This window comes from Rhinatrema bivittatum, chromosome 2 (assembly GCF_901001135.1).
Source record: "Rhinatrema bivittatum chromosome 2, aRhiBiv1.1, whole genome shotgun sequence".
Classification (NCBI taxonomy): domain Eukaryota; kingdom Metazoa; phylum Chordata; class Amphibia; order Gymnophiona; family Rhinatrematidae; genus Rhinatrema; species Rhinatrema bivittatum.
In genome coordinates this window covers 372,659,908-372,685,284 of record NC_042616.1, presented here as the reverse complement: position 1 = coordinate 372,685,284, position 25,377 = coordinate 372,659,908, and the positions used below count along the sequence as shown (strand labels likewise).

General features: G+C 45.6%; 1 protein-coding gene across 2 annotated transcripts in view; it reads right to left on the bottom strand.

Moving 5' to 3' along the window:
• The window catches only part of LOC115084727, a 793,897-nt gene that overhangs the window by 344,919 nt on the left and 423,601 nt on the right, over window positions 1-25,377 (bottom strand). For both annotated transcript variants that reach the window (XM_029589965.1, XM_029589966.1), the window contains one exon: window positions 5,991-6,012. In XM_029589965.1, coding sequence (XP_029445825.1) covers window positions 5,991-6,012 — 22 coding nt within the window. The remainder of the gene's footprint in view (window positions 1-5,990; window positions 6,013-25,377) is intronic.

Genomic DNA, 25,377 nt, shown 5'->3' with positions numbered 1-25,377 from the left:
TACTTTTATGTGCCTTACTGTTAACCGTTGTGATGGTACCCACCTTAACGGCAGTATAGAAAAGATTTAAATAAATAAATAGACTCTGCGAGCAGATGTGATCGCCAAAAGAAAAATCAACTTCCAGGTGAGATGGCAGAGATCACAGGATTGGAGAGGCTCAAACGGCGGTTTCATGAGCCGCCCCAAAACAAAACTGAGGTTCCAGGAAGGGGCCGGAGGGCGCAGTGGAGGTTTAAGGTGGAGCAACCCCTTCAAAAAGCTTGTTACAAGGGGTTGTACTGAAATAGGTACATCCTAGACACCTTTATGGAAAGCGGCTACCGCACTGACATGTACACTTATAGAAGAAGTCTGGAGACCTGACTGACAGGTGCCAGAGGTAGTCCAAAAACTTCGGTGTGGAACAAGTGAAAGGAATGATGAACAAGGAAGTACACCATACCGCAAACCTGTTGTGGAAGGCTTTCATGAAGCTACTAGGACATGGGAAACCGGCTCTGAAAGGTTAAGAGGTTGACGTACTAACCTTTCAACATCCAGGCAGTCAGGGAGAGAGGCCTGGAGGTTGGGGTGACGAAGGCAGCCGTCGTTCCGAGTGATCAGAAGCGGGTCCTTCCCCAGAGGAATGTGCCGGTGCACTGATAGGTCATGGAGAATTGGAAACCAGACCTGGCGTGGCCAATGAGGGGCTATGAGAATCATTAGTCCCTTCTCCCTTCGCAACTTCACGAGAGTCTTTAAAATGAGTGAAAGTGGAGGGAACGCATAAAAGAGACCGCTGGCCCACTAGAGGGAGAAAGCTTCTCTTGGCTGAAAGTGTTGGCTGCGAGTGAAAGAGCAGAAGTTCCCTACTTTGCGGTTGTGAATTGACGCAAAGAGGTCTATGTGAGGGTAACCCCAACGTTGGATTATTGAGTACGCTATAGTGGGGTTGAGGGACCACTCATGCGGTTGAAAAGTGCGACTCAGCTTGTCTAACACATTGTCCACTCCAGACAAGTAGGTGGCCCTGAGGTACATCAAGTGGGAAAGGGCTTCCGCCATATCTGTGCAGCTTCCTGACACAGGAGGTAGAAGCCCGTTCCCCTTTGCTTGTTGATGTACCACATGGCCACCTGGTTGTCTGTTTGAATCAGGATGACCTGGTTGCAAAGGTGATCCTGAAAAGCCCTGAGAGCATACCTGATTGCACGAAGCTCCAGGACATTTATTTGATGTTTGGCTTCCCTCTGGAGACCAAATGCCCTGAGATTGCATGTTTGCAACATGTGCACCCCAGCCGAGGTTGGAGGCATCTGTTGTCAAGGTTATTTGAGGTTCTGGAGCCTGAAATGGAAAACCTTGAAGCAGATTGGATTGGTTTATCCACCAAGCCAGCGATAAGCGGAGCTGGTTGGTGATGTGGACCATGGTGGACATTGGCTGAGAAGACTGAATCCACTGCAATTTTAGAGTCCACTGCATTACAGGCGGGCCATGGGAGTGACATGCATCGAGGCAGCCATATGACCCAGTAAGATCAGAAAGTGACATGCAGTTGAGTGTTGTCGAGACTGCAGTCGATGGGCCAGAGAGGCGAGAGTGAAAGCTCGATCCTGAGGTAGGAAGCCTTTTGCCTTTAGAGTGTCTAAGTCGGCCCCTATGAACGATAAGGTTTCAGAGGGAACTAGCCTGGATTTTAGAAGTCAGTGCAGTTTGCTGAGTAGTAGCCCTGATCAACCAATCGTCGAGATAGACATGGACACTGATTCCTGAGAAAGGCAGCTACCACTACGAGGCACTTGGTGAAGACTCGTAGGGCACATGCTAGGCCGAATGGTAACACTCGATATTGGAAGTGTTATAGGCCTACCAGGAACCGCAGGAATCTGCGATGTGAAGGAGTAACGGAAATGTGTGTGTAGGCATCCTGGAGGTCTAGAGAGCAGAGCCAGTCTTCCCTTTGGAGAAGGGGAAGAAGAGAACCCAAGGTCACCATCTTCAACTTTTCTCTTTGAAGATATTTGTTTAAGGTGCAAAGGTCCAGTATTGAGTGAACAGCACCTGACTTTTTTGGTATCAGGAAATACCAAGAATAGAAACCCTGTCCCCTGTTGGGAGAGGGGCACTGGTTCTATTGCTTGGGACTGGAGGAGGAGGGAGACCTCCTTATCCAAGAGCGGTGAATGGTCGGATGTTCCCCACATCAGCCGAGGTGGGGAATCCGGTGGAACAGAGAGAAAGTTGAAGTGGCAACCTTGGGTTATTACAGCGAGTACCAACTGATCTGTGGTGATTGTGTGCCATGGTTTGGAGAAGTGGCACAACCGGCCTCCGACAGGAAGAGTCGGAAGTGGAGGCTGGGTACTGCTCTCTAGGAAGGAGTCAAAAGCCAGATGATGGACCTGGCTGGGAGGATGGCTGTGACTTGTACTCAAGGGTGCTTGGATTGGCCTTTTTGGTAAGGCTTAGAAGCTCGATCCCTGGATGCCGGGGGATAGAATCTCCTTTGCTGGTAGAATTGTTTCTTGGAGTCTCTTCTAAAAGAACGTTTGGAAGAGGAAGAGAGATCAGAAGGCAGTAAGGAGAGCTGGCGCAGAGTCTCTTGGTGGTCCTTGAGCTGTGCCACTGCTTCTTGAATCTATTCTCCGAAAAGATTATCCCCAGCACAGGGCAAGTCAGCTAACCTGACTTGTCTGAGTTCCGAAGACTTTAGCCAGGCACATCTCCTCACACTAATTTCTGCTGCCGTAACTCTGGAGGCGGTGTCGAAGATGTCATATGCCGAACGTACTTCATGTTTGGCAGCATCTAGACCCTTTTGTGCTAGGGCATGAAGTTGGTCCTGGAATTTCAGAGGTAAGGCTTCAACAAATTCCTGAATTTTCATAAACAGGGCCCTAGTGTACTGGGTCATGTATAAATGATAGGAAGCAATGCAAGAAATGAGCATTGACCATGAAATACTCGTCTTCCAAACGCATCCAGAAAGTTCTGTTCCTTTCCTGGGGGAATGGTTTGGAGCGTCATGCCTCTTCTGGGCTGACTCTACAACTACTGAATGATGATCTAGATGATCTCTCTGGAAGCCAGGGGCTGGCTGAACTAGATCGGTGGCATCTGCCTTACAGCTAACAGGTGCCACAGAGCCAGGGTGCTCCCAGTTTCTCTTTAAAAGATCCAAAAGGATGTCATGAATAGGGATAGATATGATTTCCTTAGGAGCATCGAGAAACTGGAGAAGTTCTAACATCTGATGCCTAGAGTCCTCTTCAGTCTGAAGCTGGAATGGAACTGTTTCAGACATTTCTTTAACAAAGTTGATAAAGGACAAGTCCTCTGGAGGAAAATGCTTCCTTTCATCAGGAGGAGAGGGCTGAAAAGGCAGATCGTCTGAATCCTGAGACGAATCATCATTCCAGGGATTGTATGGCTCATCACCACCTCCCATATGTTCATCAGAAGGGAGTAACGGTGTTATTCCGGAAGGTCCGGGCCTAGGCATGGATGGATTTGGAAGTAGAACCGAAGGCATCGATGGAGGCATCGGAGGCACCGATGGAATCAGTGACATCAATGGATTTGTCAGTGGTAGCACTCCGGAGGGCGGAATGGAGATCGGTGATTCTTCTTCTGATGACAAGGGTATCTGTGAGGAAGGAATCGGGGCCATCGGTTCGGATGCACCGCTGGAAGGGCACCGATTAACTTGTTCATTCTTACCAATAGTGGTGCAAGCGCCATGGGTATCGGATTGGTGGCCGGCTCGGGAACCGGTACTGGCATCGATGGAGGTTTGAACCCCTGGAGTGCTTTTCAGATGGCCTCTTGGATCATCCGATCCAATTCCTCACGGAAACCTGGGGCATGGATACCCGGTTCTGGAGTAGGAGGCAGCACAGGCATAACCGGAGGGTCCACTGGTGAAGGTGGAATTGCGGATTCAGGCACCTGTCCAGGTGGGGAGCGCCTCGGTTACCCAGAGACAGAAGAGGATGGGGCCTTTTCTGTTCTGGACTTTTGTCGGTGGCCCAGACGTCAATGCCGAGGGCTTGCCTATATCTGTGGACTGTGCTTTACGGTGGCGGTGTCTATGTTTTTCTAAATGTTCCCCTCAGTCTTTCTCCTGAGGAGGAACAAAGGGGGTTGACACCCGCGGACTCGAAGCCGGTCGGGCAGCAGCGGTTTCCTGGTGCTGGCGCGAAGTGAACGGTACTGGTTCAGACGACATCGAAGCTATCGATGGCGTTCGGGTTTTTGGACTAAAGAGAAGTCCCATCTTCTCCAGCCTAGCCTTGCAACCCTTAGGTGTCATTTGGGCACATTTGGTGCAAGTAAGGAAATAATGGTCGGACCCCAAGCACATCACACAGACCGTGTGAGGGTCAGTGATGGACATTGTTCAAGTGCCATCAGGGCACCGACGGAAAGCAGACGCCATGGCCTCGACAAAATTTAGCTGCGCTGCGGTCGAGAGCCAGTAGGCCGCGAGAGAAAAAATGGAAGGGAATCTACCGCAAGCAGGTAAAAAAATGTACCGTTTGACCGCGGAGCAAAGATATCAATAAGGGGACCCCTGTGGGGGAAAATATTTTTGAAATTTTTGAAGAAGTTCCATGAGGAAAACTTCCTATGAGGAATCTCTGAAGAGCTCCTTAACCTGCGTGGCTACTGCTACGTGGAAAAAAAGACTGAAGGGGGACCCCTGCTGGCTGCAGGGTTGGTGCTATGCTGGGCATACCCAGTAGGTGCCAGTCAAAGTTCTAGAAACTTTGACAAACGTGTTCCATGATTGGGCTCCATCCTGATGATGTCACCCATATGTGAGGACTACCATCCTGCTTGTCCTGTGAGAATTTACATAACATAAGAATATAACAAATGCCATTCTCTGTCAAAGTATCCTGTTTCCAACAAGTCACAAGTATCTGGCAAGTACCCAAACATTAAATAAATCCCATGCTACTAATCCCAGAATCAAGCAATGGAGATTCCCTATTGATTAATAGTTTATGGACTTCTGTAGAACGTATCCAAACCTTTTTTAAAACCAGCTATACCAACTGCCTTAACAATATTCTCTGGCAATGAATTTCAGAGCTTAATTGAGCGCTGAATCAAAAACAATTTTCTCTGGTTTTAAATGTGCTACTTGTAACCTTCATGGAGTGCCCCATAATCTTTCTACTATCTGAAGGAGTAAATAACTGATTCACATTTACCCACTTTAGTGCTCTCATGATTTTATAGACCTCTATCATATTCCCCTACCCCAGCCTTCTCTTCTCCAAGCTGAACAGCCCTAACCTCTTTAGCCTTTCCTCATAGGGCATCTGTTCCATCCTCCTCATCATTTTATTTATTTAGCAGTTTTTATATACCGAGGTATAGCAGAAATCGCCTTCACTCCGGTTTACAATTACAACAACCTGTTACATTTAAAGCATTTATCAATAACTGAAACTGGTTCTGAACAACAACTTAAACCAAATCAATATCTACAGTATAACTAGGTATAAATCCGTGCTCAAATCGAGTAAGGGGAAAATTGCAAATGGGTGAAAATCGGTAAGGTTTCAGTGAGTCAGTGAAATAGTCATTGGAAAGATATTGCATGCCCGAAGTGGAAATGCAGTGGGTGTGGTCTGTTGTCTTATCCTATGCCATCTTTGATCATAAAAGGGACATAAAAGGGTGCATAAAAGGGACATCAAAGGGTGACCATCATTTGGTCACCCTTTGATGTCCCTTTTATGCTCCTCTGTTCCAGAAGATGTTTTACATTAACTGTGTGTGGCAATTGTTTCAAATGTAAAAACATTTGTATAAACAAGTGATTTGAAAAATTTGTGCTTCTTCTCATATCATTTTTTACCTTCATGTAGATAGCTTTCCCCTTATGTTGTTTTACGTATATATATGATATGTGGATGTGAATGTGTGTGTACTATCTGAATGATGCTAGAATTCGTGGATTGGTACAAAGTAACACATTTTTTTTTACTTACATCCTCTTGGGCAGGACCCCAACTGAAAGAAAAAAAAAAAAAGTATACTACATTAAATAGAAATTTAAATTTAATAAAAAGCATTTTTAGGGCACTATTCTATACAGACACTCAAATCTGTATATTTAACAAAAGTAAATATACCCCCATCAATGATAATTCTTCCAAAGTAAAAAAAAAAAAAAGTATTACTGGTAATCATTTTTTATTAACTACATTTGTAAATTTGTCTTTTCTGTCTTTTGTAATAGACATGAATGACTATCTCATGTCTCTGTCAGTTAGAAATATCAACTTCAATTCTCTACATATGCTTACTTTCTTCAGCCTTATAATCACATTTAAAAGTAGGATCTATGTGAGGGGTGACCAACTCCGGTCCATGAGAGCCACAAACTGGTCAGGTTTTCAGGATATCCACAATAAATGTGTATGAGATTGATCTGCATACAACGGAGGCAGTACATGCATATCTTTCATAGCATATTCATTGTGGATATCCTGAAAACCAGGTCCATTTGTGACTCTTAAGGACCGGAGCTGGTCACCCCTGAAAGTTATGAATATCATTATGTTTAGATGTTTTTTATATTAGCTCAATAGTTGTGCAAAGAATTCTCCAAGAAAAGCAAGTTTGCTTACTGTAAACTGTGTTTTCCGTAGATAGCAGGGAATTTAGCCATGCAGCGTGGGTGACGTCATCCGTGATGTCATGAGGCGGAGCTTACTCTTAGCTCGAAGAGCTTTGAAATGAGCATGCACCGGCGTTCCCGCGCTCCTCGAGCAGTCTCCTCCGTTGGTTTTCCAAGCTAAATGCGAGTGTAGGTGTTGAAATGAAATGGCTGTCCAGGGAGGTGGGAGGAATTGCATGGCTAAATTCCCTATCTACAGAAAACACTGTTTACGGTAAGCAAACTTGCTTTTTTTCCGTCGATAAGCAGGGTATTTAGCCATGCAGCGTGGGAGTCCCAAGCTCATACATTGCATATGAAGGATCCTAAGAAATTGCCATGCTGGGTCAGACCAAGGGTCCATTAAGCCCAGCATCCTGTTTCCAACAAGAGGCCAAACCAGGCCACAAGAACCTGGCAAGTACCCAAACACCAAGAAGTTCCCAAGCTACTGATGCAATTAATAGCAGTGGGAATTCCCTAAGTAAACTTGATTAATAGCAGTTAATGGACTTCTCCTCCAAGAACTTATCCAAACCTTTTTTGAACCCAGCTACACTAACTGCACTAACCACATCCTCTGCCAACAAATTCCAGAGCTTAATTGTGCATTGAGTGAAAAATAATTTTCTCTGATTAGTTTTAAATGTGCTACTTGCTAACTTCATGGAATGCCCCCTAGTCCTATTATCCGAAAGTGTAAATCTACTCGTTCAAGACCTCTCATGATCTTAAAGACCTCCATATCTCCCTTCAGCAGTCTTCTCCATGCTGAACAGCCCTAACCTCTTCAGCCTTTCCTCATAGGGGAGCTGTTCCATCCACTTTTATCATTTTAGTTGCCCTTCTCTGTACCTTCTCCATTGCAACTATATCTTTTTTGAGATGCGGCGACCAGTATTCAAGGTGCGGTCTCACCATGGAGTGATACAGAGGCATTATGACATTTTCTGTTTTATTAAACATTCCCTTCCTAATAATTCCTAACATTCTATTTGCTTTTTTGATTGCTGCAGCACCCTGAGCAGACGATTTTAAAGTATTATCCACTATGATGACTAGATCTTTTTCCTGGGTGGTAGTTCCTAATATGGAACCAAAATCGTGTTACTACAGCAAGGGTTATTTTCCCCTATGTACAAAACCTTGCATTTGTCCACATTAAATTGCATCTGCCATTTGGATGCCCAATCTTCCAGTCTTGCAAGGTCCTCCTGTAATGTATCACAATCCGCTTGTGATTTAACTACTCTGAATAATTTTGTATCATCTGCAAATTTGATAACCTCACTCGTATTCCTTTCCAGATCATTTATATATATATTGAAGAGCACCAGTCCAAGTACAGATCCCTGAGGCACTCCACTGTTTAACCTTTTCCACTGAGAAAATTAACCATTTAATCCTACTCTGTTTCCTGTCTTTTAACCTGTTTGTAATCCACGAAAGGACATCGCCTCCTATCCCATGACTGTTTAGTTTTCTTAGAAGCCTCTCATGAGGGACTTTGTCAAACGCCTTCTGAAAATCCAAATGCACTACATCTAGTGGTTCACCTTTATCCACATGTTTATTGACCCCTTCAAAAAAATGAAGATTTGTTAGGAGAGACTTCCCTTGGGTAAATCCATGTTGACTGTGTTCCATCTTGAAGAAAAATTTTTTTTTTTTTAAGCAACCTGTGGACAGCCATTACAAGTTTTTAACGGTATGAAGAATTGCCGATCCTAAGGATGAATCCGCTGCGGATTGCTGATCAAGGCAATAGTGTGAAGTAAAAGTGTGAATGGAAGACCAGGTTGCCGCCTTGCAGATGTCTTGGATAGGCACGCCCTGGATATGTGCTATTGAAGTGGCAGTGGCTCTGATTTGATTAGCCCTAACTGGAGTTGTTAGAGGAACCGACTTTTGGGAGTAACAGAATTGGATGCAAGCTGTAAGCCAGTTTGATAGAGTTCTTTTAGAGACCGGTTGTCCCGGGTTGTTTGGGTTCAACGAGACAATTCAGAGGAACGCCTTTATTGGTTGAGTCCTGTTTTTTGTAATAGGCTAAAGCTCTTACAGTCCAGTGTATGAAGAGCTTTTTGATGGTCGTCAGAATGTGCTTTAGGGTAAGAGACTGGTAAGGAGATTGTTTCATTCAAATGAAAGGCTGAGCCCACCTTTGGTAGAAAGGTAGGGTGAGTCCATAGCAAGACTATCGTGGTGAAATTGTAGATAAGGGAAGTTGACTACCAGTGCTTTTAGTTCACTTATTCTCCTCGCTGAAGTGATGGCTACCAAGAAAAGAACTTTCCAGGTTAGGTACTTGAACAATGAGGAGGACATGGGTTCAAATGGAGGATTCATTAGTGCTTCTAGGACTAGACTGACATCCCATGGAACTATAGGATTCTGAATAGGCAGGTGCAAGTGATGCAACCCTTTCATGAATTTTGAAATTAGATGATGAGAAGAAATGGAGCAGCCGTTAACCGTGGTGTGGTAAGCTGCTATAGCACTGAGGTGAACCCGGATGGACATTACTGCTAGACCTGAGAGGGAAAAGCCATGCAGATAGGATAGTAGTGCTTTTGGAGGACAAGAAAAAGTGTTAATCCTTCGGTGGTTGCACTAATTAGAATATCTTTTCCATTTGAAAGCGTAATTCTTCCTGGTGGAAGGTTTCCTAGATGCAATCAGAACGTCCGTGATACTAGGAGGGAGATCTAGTGCATTCAATATTTGCCATTCAACCTCTATGGGAGATGACTGCATGGGGTGAATCAGATTCCCTCTGTTCTGAGAAAGGAGAAAGGGGTCGTTGGTAAGAGGCATCGTGGACTGATCGAAAGATGAAGAAGATGAGCATACCATGGTTGTCTCGGCCAGGCAGGCGCATTGAGGATTAAATCTGCCTTGTCCTCTATACATTTCTGGATTGTACGTGATATCAGTGGAATGGGAGGGAAGGCGTATAGGAGGCTGTCCCTCCACGGAATCAAGAATGCATCCTGCGATGTCCTGTGTATACTGGGGAGAAGAGAAGAGAACTTCATTACTTTCCTGTTGTCTTCTGACGCGAACAGGTCCATCACTGGAGTACCCCAGTGTGCGAAGATCCAGTCTGCTGCTGTTTTAGTAACCATTCATGTGGGTGGAAAACCCTGCTGAGTTTGTCTGCTTTTGTATTCGCAAGACCCGGTAGGTATGACATTTGAAGGAGAACCCTGTTCTGTTCCTCCCATTCCCATATCTGAATTGCTTCCTTGCACAGTATCAAGGAACCGGATCTTCATTAGTTTACGTAGAACATTGCTACTTGGTTGTCCGTGTGAATCATTACGGATTTCCCTTGTATCCATAACTGGAATGCTAGTAGAGAGGTTTTTTATTGCTCTAAGTTCCAGCAAGTTGATTTGAAGACCTTGTTCGCTTTTGGACCATATTCCTTGGGTTTCCAGATGTAGGAGATGGGCTCTCCATCCCATTGTTGATGCATCTGTTGTAATGACAAGTTTATGAGGAGGCCGTTGCAGTGGACTCGCTTTGGTTAAGACCAATGGACTTAGCCACCAAAGTATATCTCTGGGCATGGACTTTGTAATTTGTATTTTTTTTTTAGTCATTTGTTGAATAACTTGGCTCCATTGAGATTTTAGACCCCACATTGTAAACCGGTACGATAAGACCTAGTCTTGAGTAACGGTATAGCAAAAGAATTTAAATAAATAAATAAATAAATTGGAGACGTCTTATGTGTAGACATGTGTTCTGAACCACATGAATTGCTGCAGCCATGTGTCCCAACAATACTAGTATCTGATGAACAGAAGCAACTTGTTGACAAAGGAGGGATTGACAAAGAAACTTCAGAGTCTGAATCCTGTCCAGAGGTAGAAAGGCCCTGGAAATGGGGGGTTTGAATTATTGCTCCAATGAATTGAATGTTTTGGGAGGGATGGAGCTGTGATTTTTTGTAGTTTATGATCCAACCCAATTTTTCTAGACCAGTGGTCCCCAACCCTGTCCTGGGGGCCCACCAGCCAGTCGGGTTTTCAGGATATCCACAATGAATATGCATGAGAGAAAATTTGCATGCACTGCCTCCATAACATGCACATTTTCTCTCATGCGTATTCATTGTGGATATCCTGAAAACCCGACTGGCTGGTGGGCCCCCAGGACAGGGTTGGGGACCACTGTTCTAGACAGAGTAGTGTGTGTTCCACATTTTACTGTAGGAGCTGCGTGCTGGAAGAGACGATTAACCAATCATCCAAGTAAGGAAAAATGTTTATGCCCTGTCTGCGTAAGTGTGCCACTACAGCAAGGCATTTTGTGAAGACTCTTGGAGCAGAGGAGAGACCAAAGGGAGTACTTTGTATTGGTAGTGTTGACTTGCAACTTGAAAACAGAGATAACGCCAGAACGTCTTGTGAATCGGAATATGAATGTATGCATCCTTTAGATCTAGTGAGTAGAAACGGGAGGACTGTCTTGAGGGAGGTCATCTTGAACTTCTCTTTTTTTAGATGCTTGTTGAGAGCTCAAAGGTCCAAGATGGGACGAAGACCTCCTGATTTTTTGGGAATGAGGAAGCATTGGGAATAGAAACTAGTTGGATTGCCTTTTGCTGAAGGAGCAGTATTACTTCCTTCATTAGTGAGGGAATTTGAACCTGAGGTGTTCTGGGCCGAATGGGATGGGGAAGTGTTGGAAAAGAGTTGAACTGTAGCCTGTAACCTTGTGAGATTATACTCAGTACCCACTGGTCCATGGTAATTTCGGACCACTGGGGATGAAACAGAAATAGTCTCCCGCCTACATGTTCTGTTGTGGCAAGTGCATCTAAAAAGGTTGTTTAGATGATGGATGAGAATACTGTGGGTTTTGCTGTCTGAGATCTTTGCCGGGGCCTTTGACCTTGTACTTGAGATTGAGGTCTTTGCTGCTGGAAAGGTTGTCTAAAATTTTGTAGGTACGGTTGGTAATACCGGAATGGTCTTCTGTAGTAGTAATTCTTTTATATTGGCCGTAGCAACGCCTGGACTTTGAAGGTGTGTCAGAGGGTGGCATTAATGATTGAACTGCAATGTTTTGTTCTTTTATTTGGAAAACTGTTTCCCTGAGTGTTTCCCCAAAAGATTGTCCGGTCTACAAGGCAAATTCACCAACCTGTCATGAACATCTTTCTCTTATGCTACTTACATGGAGCCACGCTAGACGTCTAGCTGATACTGAAGTTGCCGAAGACGTAGCAGATGTGTCAAACGCCTCGTATGCTGTTCTTAATAAGTGGCATAGGCCTTCTTGTAAGTCCTGAAAAAGTTGCGGAAGTGGGGCATCTCCGTGCGAAGTGGCTAGTAAAGGTTGAAGTTGAGTACAGCTGAATAAGTACTGAATGATATAAAACTGGTGTTGATGTATAACAAGAACCCAGGATTGAGTTTTGATAAATCTTCCGAGCAAAGTCATCCAGAAGTTTGTCGTCTTTCTCCGGTGGTGTACTGGAATATAGCCTGGTTTTTTTTAGCTCTTCTCATTGTTGATTTCTACCACCACTGAATTGTAAGGAATCTGGACATTAGAATAGTAAGACATTTTCTGCATCCTATACTTCAAGTCGTTTCCTAGACGTTTGAGCAACAAGATGCGGAGTAACCCAAGTCTTGTCCATAAGGGTTTCCAAAACTTGGTGAGAAGAACGTGCAGTTGGAACTTCCAATATTTTAAGGATTCCCATTACCTCAGATCTGGGATCCGATAGTTTCCGGGTTTCTATATTAAGAGCTAATCCCAATTTTTCAAGGACTTTAGCATACTTGAGATCTTCCAGTGGTGAAGAAGGTTGGGGGTGTTCTCGTGGAGGGTCTGACGGAATTCCCGTAGAACTTCCTGGAGATGACACTGGGGAGAGATCCGGGGAAATAGCATGAGTGAAAGAAGTAAGAGAACTCTAATTTCGTGGAGATGTTACTCCTTGAGGTGAAGGAGAAACATGTGGTGATGCAATTTTTAGTGGGTCTGGAAATGGAGTGGGATTTGTTGGCAATCCCTGGAAAAAATTTTGTAAAAGAGTAGAGATTTGAGACATTATTTCCTGGGCTGATGGATGATGAGGTGGAGTAGGTCCCATGGTAGCTGTGCATAACCACTTGATGGGCATCTTGGGACGTAGAGAATGTGGAGATCTTGGTCGCTTCAGAGTGGTGAAGAAGGGGGTAAATTTCTGGTGATGAGTCCCAATTACCCACTGGTTTGTCTATGATTCTATCCAAGAATACTGAAGAGGGGGAGTGGTGGCTCCCCTTGGAGATGTGGTATGCTGAGTGGTGGATCTTGAAGAAGAGGGTGCTCCAGATGGAGGCATTATGTCTCATCTTTGAAGAAGAATTCTCTGGATGATATTGAGAAGGTTTCTTGGTTTTATGAGTCAGGTGCAGTCGTTATTTCCTTTAGTGTGTCGGAGGGATCGATATTCTTAAAGGTAGACATGCATACGTCAGTTGCATCATCCGAGGCAAAACGCAAAGGAGTGACGCAGGGTCTGACGACGCAGTCTTCGGTGCACGGCTTTCCGAAGCTGAATGTGCACCTTGTGGAGCCTATGACCAGGGTTTTTTCTAACCCGGAGAGAACTTGGTGGATTTTTATCAGCAGAAGAGGGGGCATACGATGAGGCATGCCCCAACCTCTATTTTTTCCGCCCGTTGGCGTCTAGCCCACGGGGACATCCTGCCGCAGTCTTTACATGCAGTCTGGTTGTGACCGAGTCATAAATAACAGTAATTATGTTCATCTGTCACCGACATGATTTTTCCCCAGGAACAATACTTGAATCCTGGGCTCTTCAGCATGTTGACCTTTTGTTCTTTTTTTTGTTCTTAGTTTTCTGAGGAGTTGGAGAGAGTAGAAAAATAAGTCTGCGAAGTCCCGCGGAAAACTAAACTGAGGAGATGGCTCGAGGAGTGCGGGAACGCCAGTGCATGCACACTTCAAAGCTCTTCCAGCTAAGAGAGTAGGCTCCGCCTCGTGACATCACGGATGTGGTCACCCACGCTGCATGGCTAAATGCCCTGCTTATCGACGGAAAAAATTAATGTTTTAATCTTTTTAGCATGCAATTCTTATTCTTTGCAAACAAAAATATCCTCCATCATACATAAAATGCAGTCTGTCAATTTCACTGCTGTGTTGTGTGCAGGCACCACATGCAGTACAACAGTCGACAATTAGGGTGTGCAGAGAAAGCTGAATGGTATCACTGGACTTCAATGGTACCTACATGAGTGGTGTGGCAGGCAGGGAGCTCAATCCTATCAGCTGGAGACAGAGTGGCACCGATGGATCTAACTAGTTCAGCTAGCACGGTCAGGCCCTGCCTGCCAAAGCATCAGCAGCACTGGTGGAAGTGAGAAGAGCAGCTGGCAAAATGGGGCAGACAACAGGACCAGAAGGGAAGGGCTACAGGAGGGGAAAGGAAGGCAGAGGCTAAAAAGGGAAAGGTAGAGGTGAGGAGAGCAAGATAATGAGAGAGGAGAGTGAAAGGGAACTTAAGTTATACCCCTTCTTCTGGCATTGAATGATGGGCTTCCTACAAGTATATTTCATAAATATAACATGCAGCAGAGGTGGCTAAACTTTCATACTCCAAGAGCCAAGGAGTCAGAATATACAGTACTAAAGAGCCTTATGTTTTCAAAAGATGTAAAAGTCCCCTTTGAAGAGTTTTAAGGGATGGCAAGTAGGGCAACTGTCCAGGGTATTAAGCTGGGAAACACCTCACTGCCTTTTTGAATCAGTCTGTTAGTCTGGGAGCACACAAGCATAAAGGAGAAGGGATGTTAAAAGCAAGTCTTCCCCAGGGTATAGTTTTGTCTACTAATTGCACTGTATTTTTTTGGGGGGAGTCCCCAGTGGGCTCTCTCTTCCTTAGTAGTATCTCTCTATCACCATCAACCTCTTCCAAAACCCGCCTCTCTCAATTCCATGCTACCATTCTATCTCAATCCTTCCACCATGTCCCCTCTTTCCCACTCTGACCCTTGCCAGTTCATCCCTCTCTCAATGATCCTACCCTGTCCCCACCAGTCAGTCTCTCTCTTTCAGCATATCATTTCTCACATCTAACAAGAATTATAATGGAGAAATTACTTACCTGATAATTTTGTTTTCCTTAGTGTAGACAGATGGACTCAGGACCAATGGTATAGTGTACTCCTGATAGCAGATGGAGTCAGATTTCAAGCTGTCAGCCTACATATAACCGTGCAGGAAGCTTAGCTCTTCAGTATTCTCATCGAAAAACAATTGTGGATATATGTGTGTTTTAATAACTTGATTAACTAGCACTGGTTAAAACTGATTTCCAAATTGGAGACCACCAGTGCACTCAACCGAGGAACGCAAACACCCGGCAACTATGGGTGTCTTTAACTAGGGGTAATCCCTGGCTTACCCACGCTTGTCTTGTTCTCGGGGATTGTCACCCCAGGTTTCCGGATTTCGAGGCAGCCATGGGTGGGATGCTGAGTCCATCTGTCTACACCAGAGCTTTCCAAACTTTTCATGTTGGTGAGACACGTTTTAGACAAACAATTTCGGGACACAGTAATTCAGTCTACTAGCAAACCAGAGGTTAAAGGTTAAACAAACAAAATGTATTTCGACAATTTATGTATGTTTCCTTAAATATATACATAATAAAATGTTTCACAACACAACCTATCTTGTGAAAACCTTTCATTTATATTAAAAATATATAATATTCCAAGATTAATGTTGTTATAATTTATGAGTAACAATAATAAAACAAAGTTATTGTGTTATTCAATTTACCTCTTTAATGAGATATATGAGCTTGATGGGATGAACACAGCTTTTGAATATTTGGTGTTAATAAGAAAGTCCAAAGGGTCTTCTGCGTAATTTTAAAAAGCTGGCCAGTTTCTTCACACTATATAATTATTTGATAGCCTCATTCAACTAATTCTATATGGCTATGAGAGTGAAGTCTGGAATTTATAGGAAGGGACAGAATGTCAATATAAATCCTGCACCTCCAGTTCTGTAACTCTGTGCATCCACTGAAATTCCCCCAAACAATGGAGCTTGAATGTTTCCCTTACAGCTCATCATACTAAAAGATATTTTCAAATTCTGGTGTCACCTCACAGTAACAGCAGCACAAACACCTTCCACTGCCAGGCACATTGTGAACGAAAATAAAACCTCGCAAAAAAAAGACACTCAAAATCTATACTGCAATCCCATTGTAACATAACAGTAATAACACCAAGGACTCAAACAGCAATAACCCTACCTGTGAAAAAGCAAGGGTAAATATTATACTGGGTCCTAGAATACCAATACAATACAAAACAAACCCGATTGCTATAGATCCCTATGCTAGCGAATTTCTCATCATGGTCACACACACAGAGCAGAGACAGACCCTCACCAAATGCAGAATACAAAATAAATGAGCACAAATTAGACAAAAACTGAAATGGAAACCCCAAGAAGCCAGACTATGTATTAATAATGGAAAAACAGAACCACCATCCTACCTAATAAACGAAGGATGACCGACGTGCCGCAAATGCGCAGTAGAGACCAGCTCTACCGCACATGTGCGGGCGAGCACGTCGGTCTGAAAAAAAAGCCAGAAAAAAAAGAAAAAAAATGGCGGCGTCGGGAGGCAGCGGCGGCGTTGAGTGGCAGCAGCGGCGGCGGCGTCGGGTGGCGGCGTCCGGTGGTAGCAGCGGCGGCGTCGGGTGGCGGCGTCCGGTGGTAGCAGCGGCGGCGGCGGGTGGCAGCGGCGGCGGCAGCAACGAGGGAGGAGAGAGAGAGGGAGGGACTGACAGAGAGAGGGAGGGACTGAGTGAGAGGGGAGGAGAGAGAGGGAGTGAGACTGAGTGAGAGGGAGGGAGTGGGACTGAGTGAGAGGGGGGACAGAGTGAGGGGGACGGGGAGGGGGGGAGAGAGAGGGAGGGGGAGGGGGACGGGGAGAGAGGGAGAGGGAGGGGGAGTGGGACGGAGGAGGGGGGAGGGAGTGGGACTGAGGGAGAGTGAGAGGGAGGGGGAGGGAGTGGGACTGAGGGAGAGGGAGGGGGGAGGGAGTGGGACTGAGGGAGAGTGAGTGGGTGGGAGGGAGAGAGGTAGGGGGTGGTGAAGAGGGGGAGGTGAGAGACAGAGGGATGTAGCCCGTTTTAACGGGCTTAACGGCTTGTTCCTCATAAAACAAATAAAATCAAGAAACATAAAGCATCAGTTATAATAGTAAAACCATACTAATAAAAGAATATTTTAAAACTACTGATAAATAGAATTTCTATTCATTAAAATCATATACATTTTTTACAATTTCCCAAACACCAATAAAATATTTCAAAACAGCACATATATCCAATAACACCCAATAATTAAAACTAATAAGGATTTTAAAAAGCCCCTGCTGTCCATACATGGGAGCTCTTGATTTCCAGTCACCCTGATATTGTCAAGGATTAGGTTATCCTCTCTCTCACACATACTCACATTTCCATTCTCTCTCACACATACACTGTCACATACATACACATTCATGCTCTTATACCCACCATAACCTCTCGCTCTCACAGACACTGACACACTCTCAAGCTCTAAGACACTCTCTCTCTCCCTCCACACACACCCCCCACACAAACTCTTACTCCCCTGGATTTTCTCATACACACTCTCTCTGGCTCCCTCACATACACACAAACACACACCCAGGCAAGTTCCCAATCATTCTCACACAAACACACACACCCAGGCAAGCTCCCAGTCATTCTCACAGACTGAAACTGACCCCCAGGCAGGCTTCCATTCATTTTCACAACACTCCCTCACTATCCCCCAGGCATGCACACATTCATTCTCACACACACAGACCCCCAGGCAGGCACCAATTCATTCTCACACACACATACACCACACACAGGCCGGCACCTATTCTCACACATACAAACCCCAGGAAGACACCCATACATTCTCATACACAGACACACCCTCAGGCAGGCACACACTAAAGGCAAACCCCCTCTCTTTCTTTTGCCAGCAACCTCTGAGCTTCTCTCATTCCTCTGCTGCCACTGTCACTGATGCCGCATGGCTATTGGGGAGGTGCTGATTGCTGCTATTGGCACTGAAGCCCATTCTGCTGCCTCCTCTGTGCAGGCCCCATGGGTTTCCACTTCCTCCATGTTGATCTCGTACATTGTGAAATCAGCATAAAGAAAGTGCTACTCTTGCACATTACCAAAGATTACATGTGCCAATCAGTAAAAAGTAATTTATTTCTTTTTTTTTTTACCTTTGCTGTCTGATCTTAGTTTTTTAATCGGTTGGTCACAGGCTTTTTTGTTCCACCTCCCCTTTCTTATTTTTTTGCCAATTCCTTTCATATTGTCTTTTTTTCTATTTCTTTTCTCTCCATCTATCTTCTTCCCTCAAACATTCAGTCAGGTTCTCATTCTCACATGCTTTCTCTCTCTCACACACACACAGGTTCTCACTCTCACAGGCTCTCTCTCATACAATCATTCATACAGTCTCTCTCTTGCACATGCTGTCTGACACACACCCAGGCTCTCTCTCACTCCCACATGCTGTCTTGCTCAAGCACAGGCTCTCACTGTCACATGCTCTCTCTCATACAATCATTCATACACACAGGCTCTCTCACATGCTGTCTCTGCAAACATTCAGGTCCTCACTCCCACACACAATCTCTCAACTGACCTCATACACGCACACAATCGCTCAACTCACCTCATACACGCACTCTACGGGCCCTCAGCCTCTCTCTTACCTCTGGGCCTCCTCTTCACGGGTCGCTGCAGGATGGGCTCTGCAGCGGCCCTGATCTTCTCGGGCCGATCGCAGCGACGGCAGCGGCCCTGATCTTCTCGGGTCGATCACGGTGGTGATGGCGGCAGCGGCCCTGACCTTCTCAGGCCGATCCGCGGTGGGGACCCTGCTATCAGGCCTCCTCCTCTTCTCGCCTGCTGCAACAACGCTGCTGCTCCTCTTCTGCACGCGGCTGACGCTCCTCCCCCTTTCTGCCCGTGCGGCTCCGGCAACATTTTTCTTCCGGGGCTGCATGGGCAGGAAGGAGGAGGAGCACCTGCACGTTTCGACGTGACCTTTTTCTTCTTCGGGCCGTGGTGAGGTGAGCTCCACCACGGCCATGCCGATCTTCCTGCTGTGTGTCTCCGGCACATAGCACAGCGATATTTCACTGCTCAGCCGCCAGTGGGATGAGCTCCACCGGCGGCTGCATTGGCTCCCACTTGCCGGTGTGTCATGTGCACCGGGCTTGCTCGACACACCGGCAAACTGCAGGCGACACACTAAAGTGTCGCGACACACACTTTGGAAAGCTCTGGTCTACACTAAGGAAAACGAAATTATCAGGTAAGTAATTTCTCCATTTCCTTGTGTGATGAACTCAGGACTAATGGGATGTACAAAAGCTACTCCCAAACCGGGTGGGAGGCTGTCTGAGGCCCACTTAGTACTGCCCTTGCAAAGGTTGTGTCCTCCCGGGCCTGGACATCCAGGTGGTAGAACCTGGAGAAGGTATGTATGGAGGACCACGTTGCAGCCCGAAAGATCTTGGCAGGTGACAGCATCTTGGTTTCTGCCCAGGACACTGCCTGGGCCCTTGTAGAATGGGCCTTGTCTTGTAGAGGTGGAGGCTTCCCTGCTTCTATGTAGGCCGCATTGATTACTTCTTTGATCCAGCTATGGTAGCACGCGAGGCCGCTTTCCCTTGTTTCTTCCCGCTGTGAAGAACAAATAGGTGGTCCGTCTTTCATACGTATTCCGATCTTTTCAGGTATCTGACTAGGAATCTGCCGACGTTTAGATGGAGAAGACGGTGTGAGTCTTCCGAGTCCTTACGTTCGTCTGGAGATGGTAGCGAGATGGTTTGGTTTAGATGAAATTGAGAAACCACCTTTGGAATAAAAGAGGGGACCGTTGTATGGATCCCGGTGTGAACCTGAGGAACGGTTCTCGACAGAATAGGGCTTGAAGCTTGGAGATGCGACGGGCTGAACATATTGCCACTAGGAATGCAGTTTTCAAGGTCAGTAGCCGTAGGGACAAACCGCGAGTAGGTCTGAAGGAATCTCCTACTAGGAAGTCTAGTACTAGATTGAGATTCCTTAGGGGCACCAGCCACTTTAATGGTGGTCGGATTTGACTGACTCCTCTCAGGAAGCGGGAAATATCTGGATGGGTTAATAGACTGACGTTCACTTTGGCTCTGAAGCAGGCCAGCACGGCCACCTGAACCTTGAGGGAGTTGAGAGACAACCCCTTCTTCAATCCATCCTGCAGAAATTCCAGGATAGTGGGGATTTTCACTGTCCATGGAAGGATCTCGCGGTCCTCACACCAGGCTTCGAATAGTCTCCATATTCGTATGTAAGCTAGAGATGTGGAGAACTTGCATACTCTGAGCAAGGTGTCAATCACTTCTTTGGAATATCCGCTCTTCTTCAGGCGAGTCCTCTCAATGGCCAGACCGTAAGAGAAAATAGAGTCGGGTCTTCGTGGAGGATCGGTCCTTGACGAAGGAGGTCCCTGTGTGGAGGTAAGCACAGAGGATGCCACGCAAGAGTCTTCGCATGTCTGCGTACCATGGCCTTCTTGGCCAGTCTGGGGCCACTAGAAGTACTAGCCTCCTGTGGTGTTCTATCTTGCGGATGATCCCGCCCAGTAGTGGCCAAGGGGGGAAAAGCGTACAGCAGGTCTCCCTGTGGCCAGGTCTGGACGAGGATGTCTATTTCCCGGGATTGCAGTTCTCGTCTGCGGCTGAAGAACTTGGGAACTTGGGCATTGGACTGGGTTGCCAGGAGATCCATGGCTGGGGTTCTCCAGCGGTTTACCATTAACTGGAAGGCTGTGGTTCACAGTTGCCATTCCCCTGGTCTAGACTCTCTCTGCTGAGGTAGTCCGCAGTGACGTTGTCTTTTCCCTCGATGTGGGCGGCTGAGATCCCTTGCAGGTTTGCTTCTGCCCACGCCATAAGGGGGTCTATTTCCAGGGACACCTGTTGGCTTCTGGTTCCTCCCTGGCGATTGATGTAGGCAACCATTGAGGCGTTGTCAGACATGACTGACAGATTCGACCCGGAGTCTGTGACTGAATTGTAGGCAGGCTAGACTGACTGCTTGAGCTACCAGTCTGTGTTCCATCCCGACTCTTCCTTGCCCCACTGCCCCTGGGCCATCAGTTCCTGGCAGTGGGCTGTCCACCCTCACAGGCTCTCATAGAAACATAGAAATGACGGCAGAAGAAGACCAAACGGCCCATCCAGTCTGCCCAGCAAGCTTCACACATTTTTTTCTCATACTTATCTGTTTCTCTTAGCTCTTTGGTTCTATTTCCCTTCCACCCCCACCATTAATGTAGAGAGCAGTGATGGAGCTGCATCCAAGTGAAATATCAAGCTTGATTAGTTTGGGGTAGTAGGGGTAGTAACCACCGCAATAAGCAAGCTACACCCATGCTTATTTGTTTTACCCAGCATAGCTCCCTGCCGTTGAAGCAGGGAGCTATGCTGGATATGCGTGAAGTATCAGTTTTTCTTCTCCCCTGCCGTTGAAGCAGAGAGCTATGCTGGTTATGCATGAAGTATCAGTTTTTCTTCTCCCCTGCCGTTGAAGCAGAGAGCTATGCTGGATATGCGTGAAGTATCAGTTTTTCTTCTCCCCTGCCATTGAAGCAGAGAGCTATGCTGGATATGCACTGAAAGTGAAGTATCAGGCTTATTTGGTTTGGGGTAGTAACCGCCGTAACAAGCCAGCTACTCCCCGCTTTGTGAGTGCAAATCCTTTTTTCCACATTTCCTCTTGCTGTTGAAGCTTAGAGCAACGTTGGAGTCACAGTAACCATGTGTATGTTTATTGAATAAGGGTATTATCTCCAGGCAGTAGCCGTCATTCTGGCGAGCCACCCACTCTTCATTGATGGCCTCTTGACTTTATGGATCCACAGTGTTTATCCTACGCCCCTTTGAAGTCTTTCACAGTTCTGGTCTTCACCACTTCCTCCGGAAGGGCATTCCAGGCATCCATCACCCTCTCCGTGAAGAAATACTTCCTGACATTGGTTCTGAATCTTCCTCCCTGGAGCTTCAAATCGTGACCCCTGGTTCTGCTGATTTTTTTCCTACAGAAAAGGTTTGTCGTTGTCTTTGGATCATTAAAACCTTTCAAGAATCTGAAAGTCTGTATCATATCACCTCTGCTCCTCCTTTCCTCCTGGGTGTACATATTTAGATTCTTCAATCTCTCCTCATAAGTCATTTGATGAAGACCTTCCACCTTTTTGGTCGCCCTTCTCTGGACCGCCTCCATCTTGTCTCTGTCTCTTCGGAGATACGGTCTCCAGAACTGAACACAATACTCCAGGTGAGGTCTCACCAAGGACCTGTACAAGGGGATAATCACTTCCCTTTTCTTACTCGATATTCCTCTCCCTATGCAGCCCAGCATTCTTCTGGCTTTAGCTATCGCCTTGTCACATTGTTTCGCCGACTTCAGATCATTAGACACCATCACCCCAAGGTCTCTCTCCTGCTCCGTGCACATCAGCCTTTCTCCCCCCATCGAATACAGTTCATTCGGATTTCCACTCCCCATATGCATGACTCTGCACTTCTTGGCATTGAATCTCAGCTGCCATATCTTCGACCACTCTTCCATCTTCCTTAAATCCCGTCTCATTCTCTCCACTCCTTCCGGCGTGTCCACTCTGTTGCAGATCTTAGTGTCATCCACAAAAGACATACCTTACCTTCTATCCCTTCCGCAATGTCGCTCACAAAGATATTGAAAAGGACCGGTCCCAACACCGATCCCTGCGGTACACCACTTAAAACCGCTCTCTCTTCAGAGAGAGTTCCATTTACCATCACACATTGTCTTCTGTCCGTCAACCAGTTTGCAATCCAGGCCACCACCTCGGCACTCACTCCTAAGCTTCTCATTTTATTCACCAGTCTCCTGTGCGGGACAGTGTCAAAAGCTTTGCTGAAATCCAAGTAGATGACATCGAGTGCTCTTCCTCGATCCAATTCCTTGGTTACCCAGTCAAAAAAGTCAATCAGATTTGTCTGACAGGATCTTCCAATGGTGAATCCATGCTGCCTCTGGTCCAGCAATTCTCCCGACTGTAGATAGTTCACTATTCTCTCTTTCAACAGTGACTCCATTACTTTTCCCACCACCGAAGTGAGGCTAACCGGTCTGTAGTTACCAGCCTCTTCTCTGTTCCCACTCTAGTGAAGCGGGACCACCACCGCTCTCCTCCAATCATTCGGCACCACTCCCGTTTCTAGGGATCTATTGAACAGGTCACACAGTGGACCCGCCAGCACATCTCTGAGCTCCCTCAGTATTCTGGGATGAACTTCATCAGGCCCCATGGCTTTGTCCACTTTCAGTTTCACCAGCTCTTCCCATACATTTTCTACTGTAAATGGAGTTACATCTACTCCAGTCCCCTCCAGTTTCTTGTTAACTAGTGATGGTCCTTCTCCAGGGTACTCTTTAGTGAACACAGAACTGAAGTATTCATTTAATATTTCTGCCATTTCTTCGTCTCTCTCCACACATTGATCCTTTCCACCTTTCAATTTCAATATACCATTTTGAACTTTTCTCTTTTCACTGATGTATCTGAAAAATGTTTTGTTACCACTCTTTACCTCTTTGGCAATCCTCTCTTCCGCTTGACTTTTTGCCATCTTGATTTATTTCTTTGTCTCCCTCAGTTCTACCAGATATTCTTCTTTGTGCTCCTCCTTTTGGGATCTTTTATATTTCTTGAACGCTGTTCTTTTAGCCTTTATTTTGTCAGCCACCTCTCCTTTGAGAACCAGATAGGTTTCATTTTTCTTTTGCTTTTCTTTACTTTTCTAACATATAGATTAGTTGCCTTGGTAATTGCTCCTTTTAGATTGGTCTACTGTTGATCCACATCTCTCTCGTTCTCCCAGCCTTTTAGTTCTTCCTCCAGGTACTTCCCCAAAGTCTGTGTTTTTGAACATCAAAACTTGGGTTTTTGTGCTTCTTTTCCGTGTCCTTTTTGTGATATTAAACCATACCGTTTGATGATCACTGGTGCTGAGGTGGGCACCCACCTGGACGTCTGAGACATTATCTCCATTAGTGAGCACTAAGTCGAGTATAGCTCCTTCTCTCGTAGGTTCCATTACCATTTGTTTGAACAAAGCTACTTGCAGGGCATCTACTATTTCTCTACTATTATTAGATTCTGCAGATGGGATTCTCCAGTCTACATCTGGCATATTAAAGTCTCCAACGATCACCACTTCTCCTTTCTTTGCTATTCTGTGGATGTCATCAACCAGAACTCTGTCCAGCTCTTCCTTTTGGTTTGGAGGCCTGTAAACCACTCCAGTAAAAATGGATGCCCCATCTTTTTTTAAGTCGGCCCATAGTGCTTCTTCTTTGCCCCATCTTCCTTGCAGCTCAGATGCTTGGATATTGTTTCTGACATAAAGAGCCACTCCTCCCCCTTTCCTATCCTCTCTGTCCTTCCTTAACAAGTTATAGCCTGGTATTGCCGTATCCCAGTCATGAGATTCCGTAAACCACGTTTCCGTGACAACAACAACGTCCAAGTCCGCCTCCACCATTAGGGCTTGCAGCTCTGGATTTTATTACCCAAACTACGAGCATTTGTGCTCATAGCTTTCCAGCTTTCTTCGTTCAGGTTACTGCTGTTCCTGGACTCCTTTTGTGACCTATTTAGTTGAGTTTTGTTATCCACTTTTCTCTTTGCATTTGTGCAAGGGAAGAGATTAATGCCTCTGATGACAGAGTCATCCATCACCTTGAGCTTTTTCCTTTGGTTTCTGATCTGGAATTTCTGTATGCATTGGGTTTTTTCTCTCCTTTCTGATAACACTTCAATCTTTTTCTCAAGGACTTCTTCAGAATTTAATAAAGGGAAGGTATTTTGTAGAGATGTGAATCGGAACCAGAATCGGATCCGATATCAGTTCCGATTCACATCTCTAGTATTTTGTACTTGTTGCACTTGATACAGTGTGTGTCTCCAGAACACGGGTCTTATTCTACCAGAGCCCACTGTAATACTTTTTAAGTTCCTTAATGGCCTGTGTGAGTGGGGGGATGGAGTTGTGGGCTGCACTATTTTCAATAATGGGTGTCAGTGGATTACAGGTCTTATACTACCTGAGCCCACAGTAAATCTCTTTTTTCTTGAGTTTTGGTTATTCAGAGGTAAGGGGAAATTATTTCCTGAATAATGTACAGTGGCTGAGACTCTCTTTATTGAAGCTAATTCAGCTTTAAAGTCATCCAGCTCCTTTTCCAAGGTAGAGAGTTTTGAACAAAAGGGGCAAGCCTTAAGTTTCCATATGATTACCCTCAATATAAAGGCTCCACAGCAGTTGCATTGAACAGTACTCATTTAGGTAAGTTATTTGATTGGTACACCTAAGGAATAATCAATTTACTAATTTATCTTGTTGCCTATTATGAAGTTAGGATGACTACATTAGAAATACAAACCTAGGGGTGGGTGGGCAGAGGGGTAGGGTGGGAGGGAGTTAAACAGTTTATACCTAGGTCAAGCTGGGTAGGGCAAGACACTTTCTGAAAGTTTACTTGTCCTTTAGCTAGTAAATGCTCCCACAGCACTTA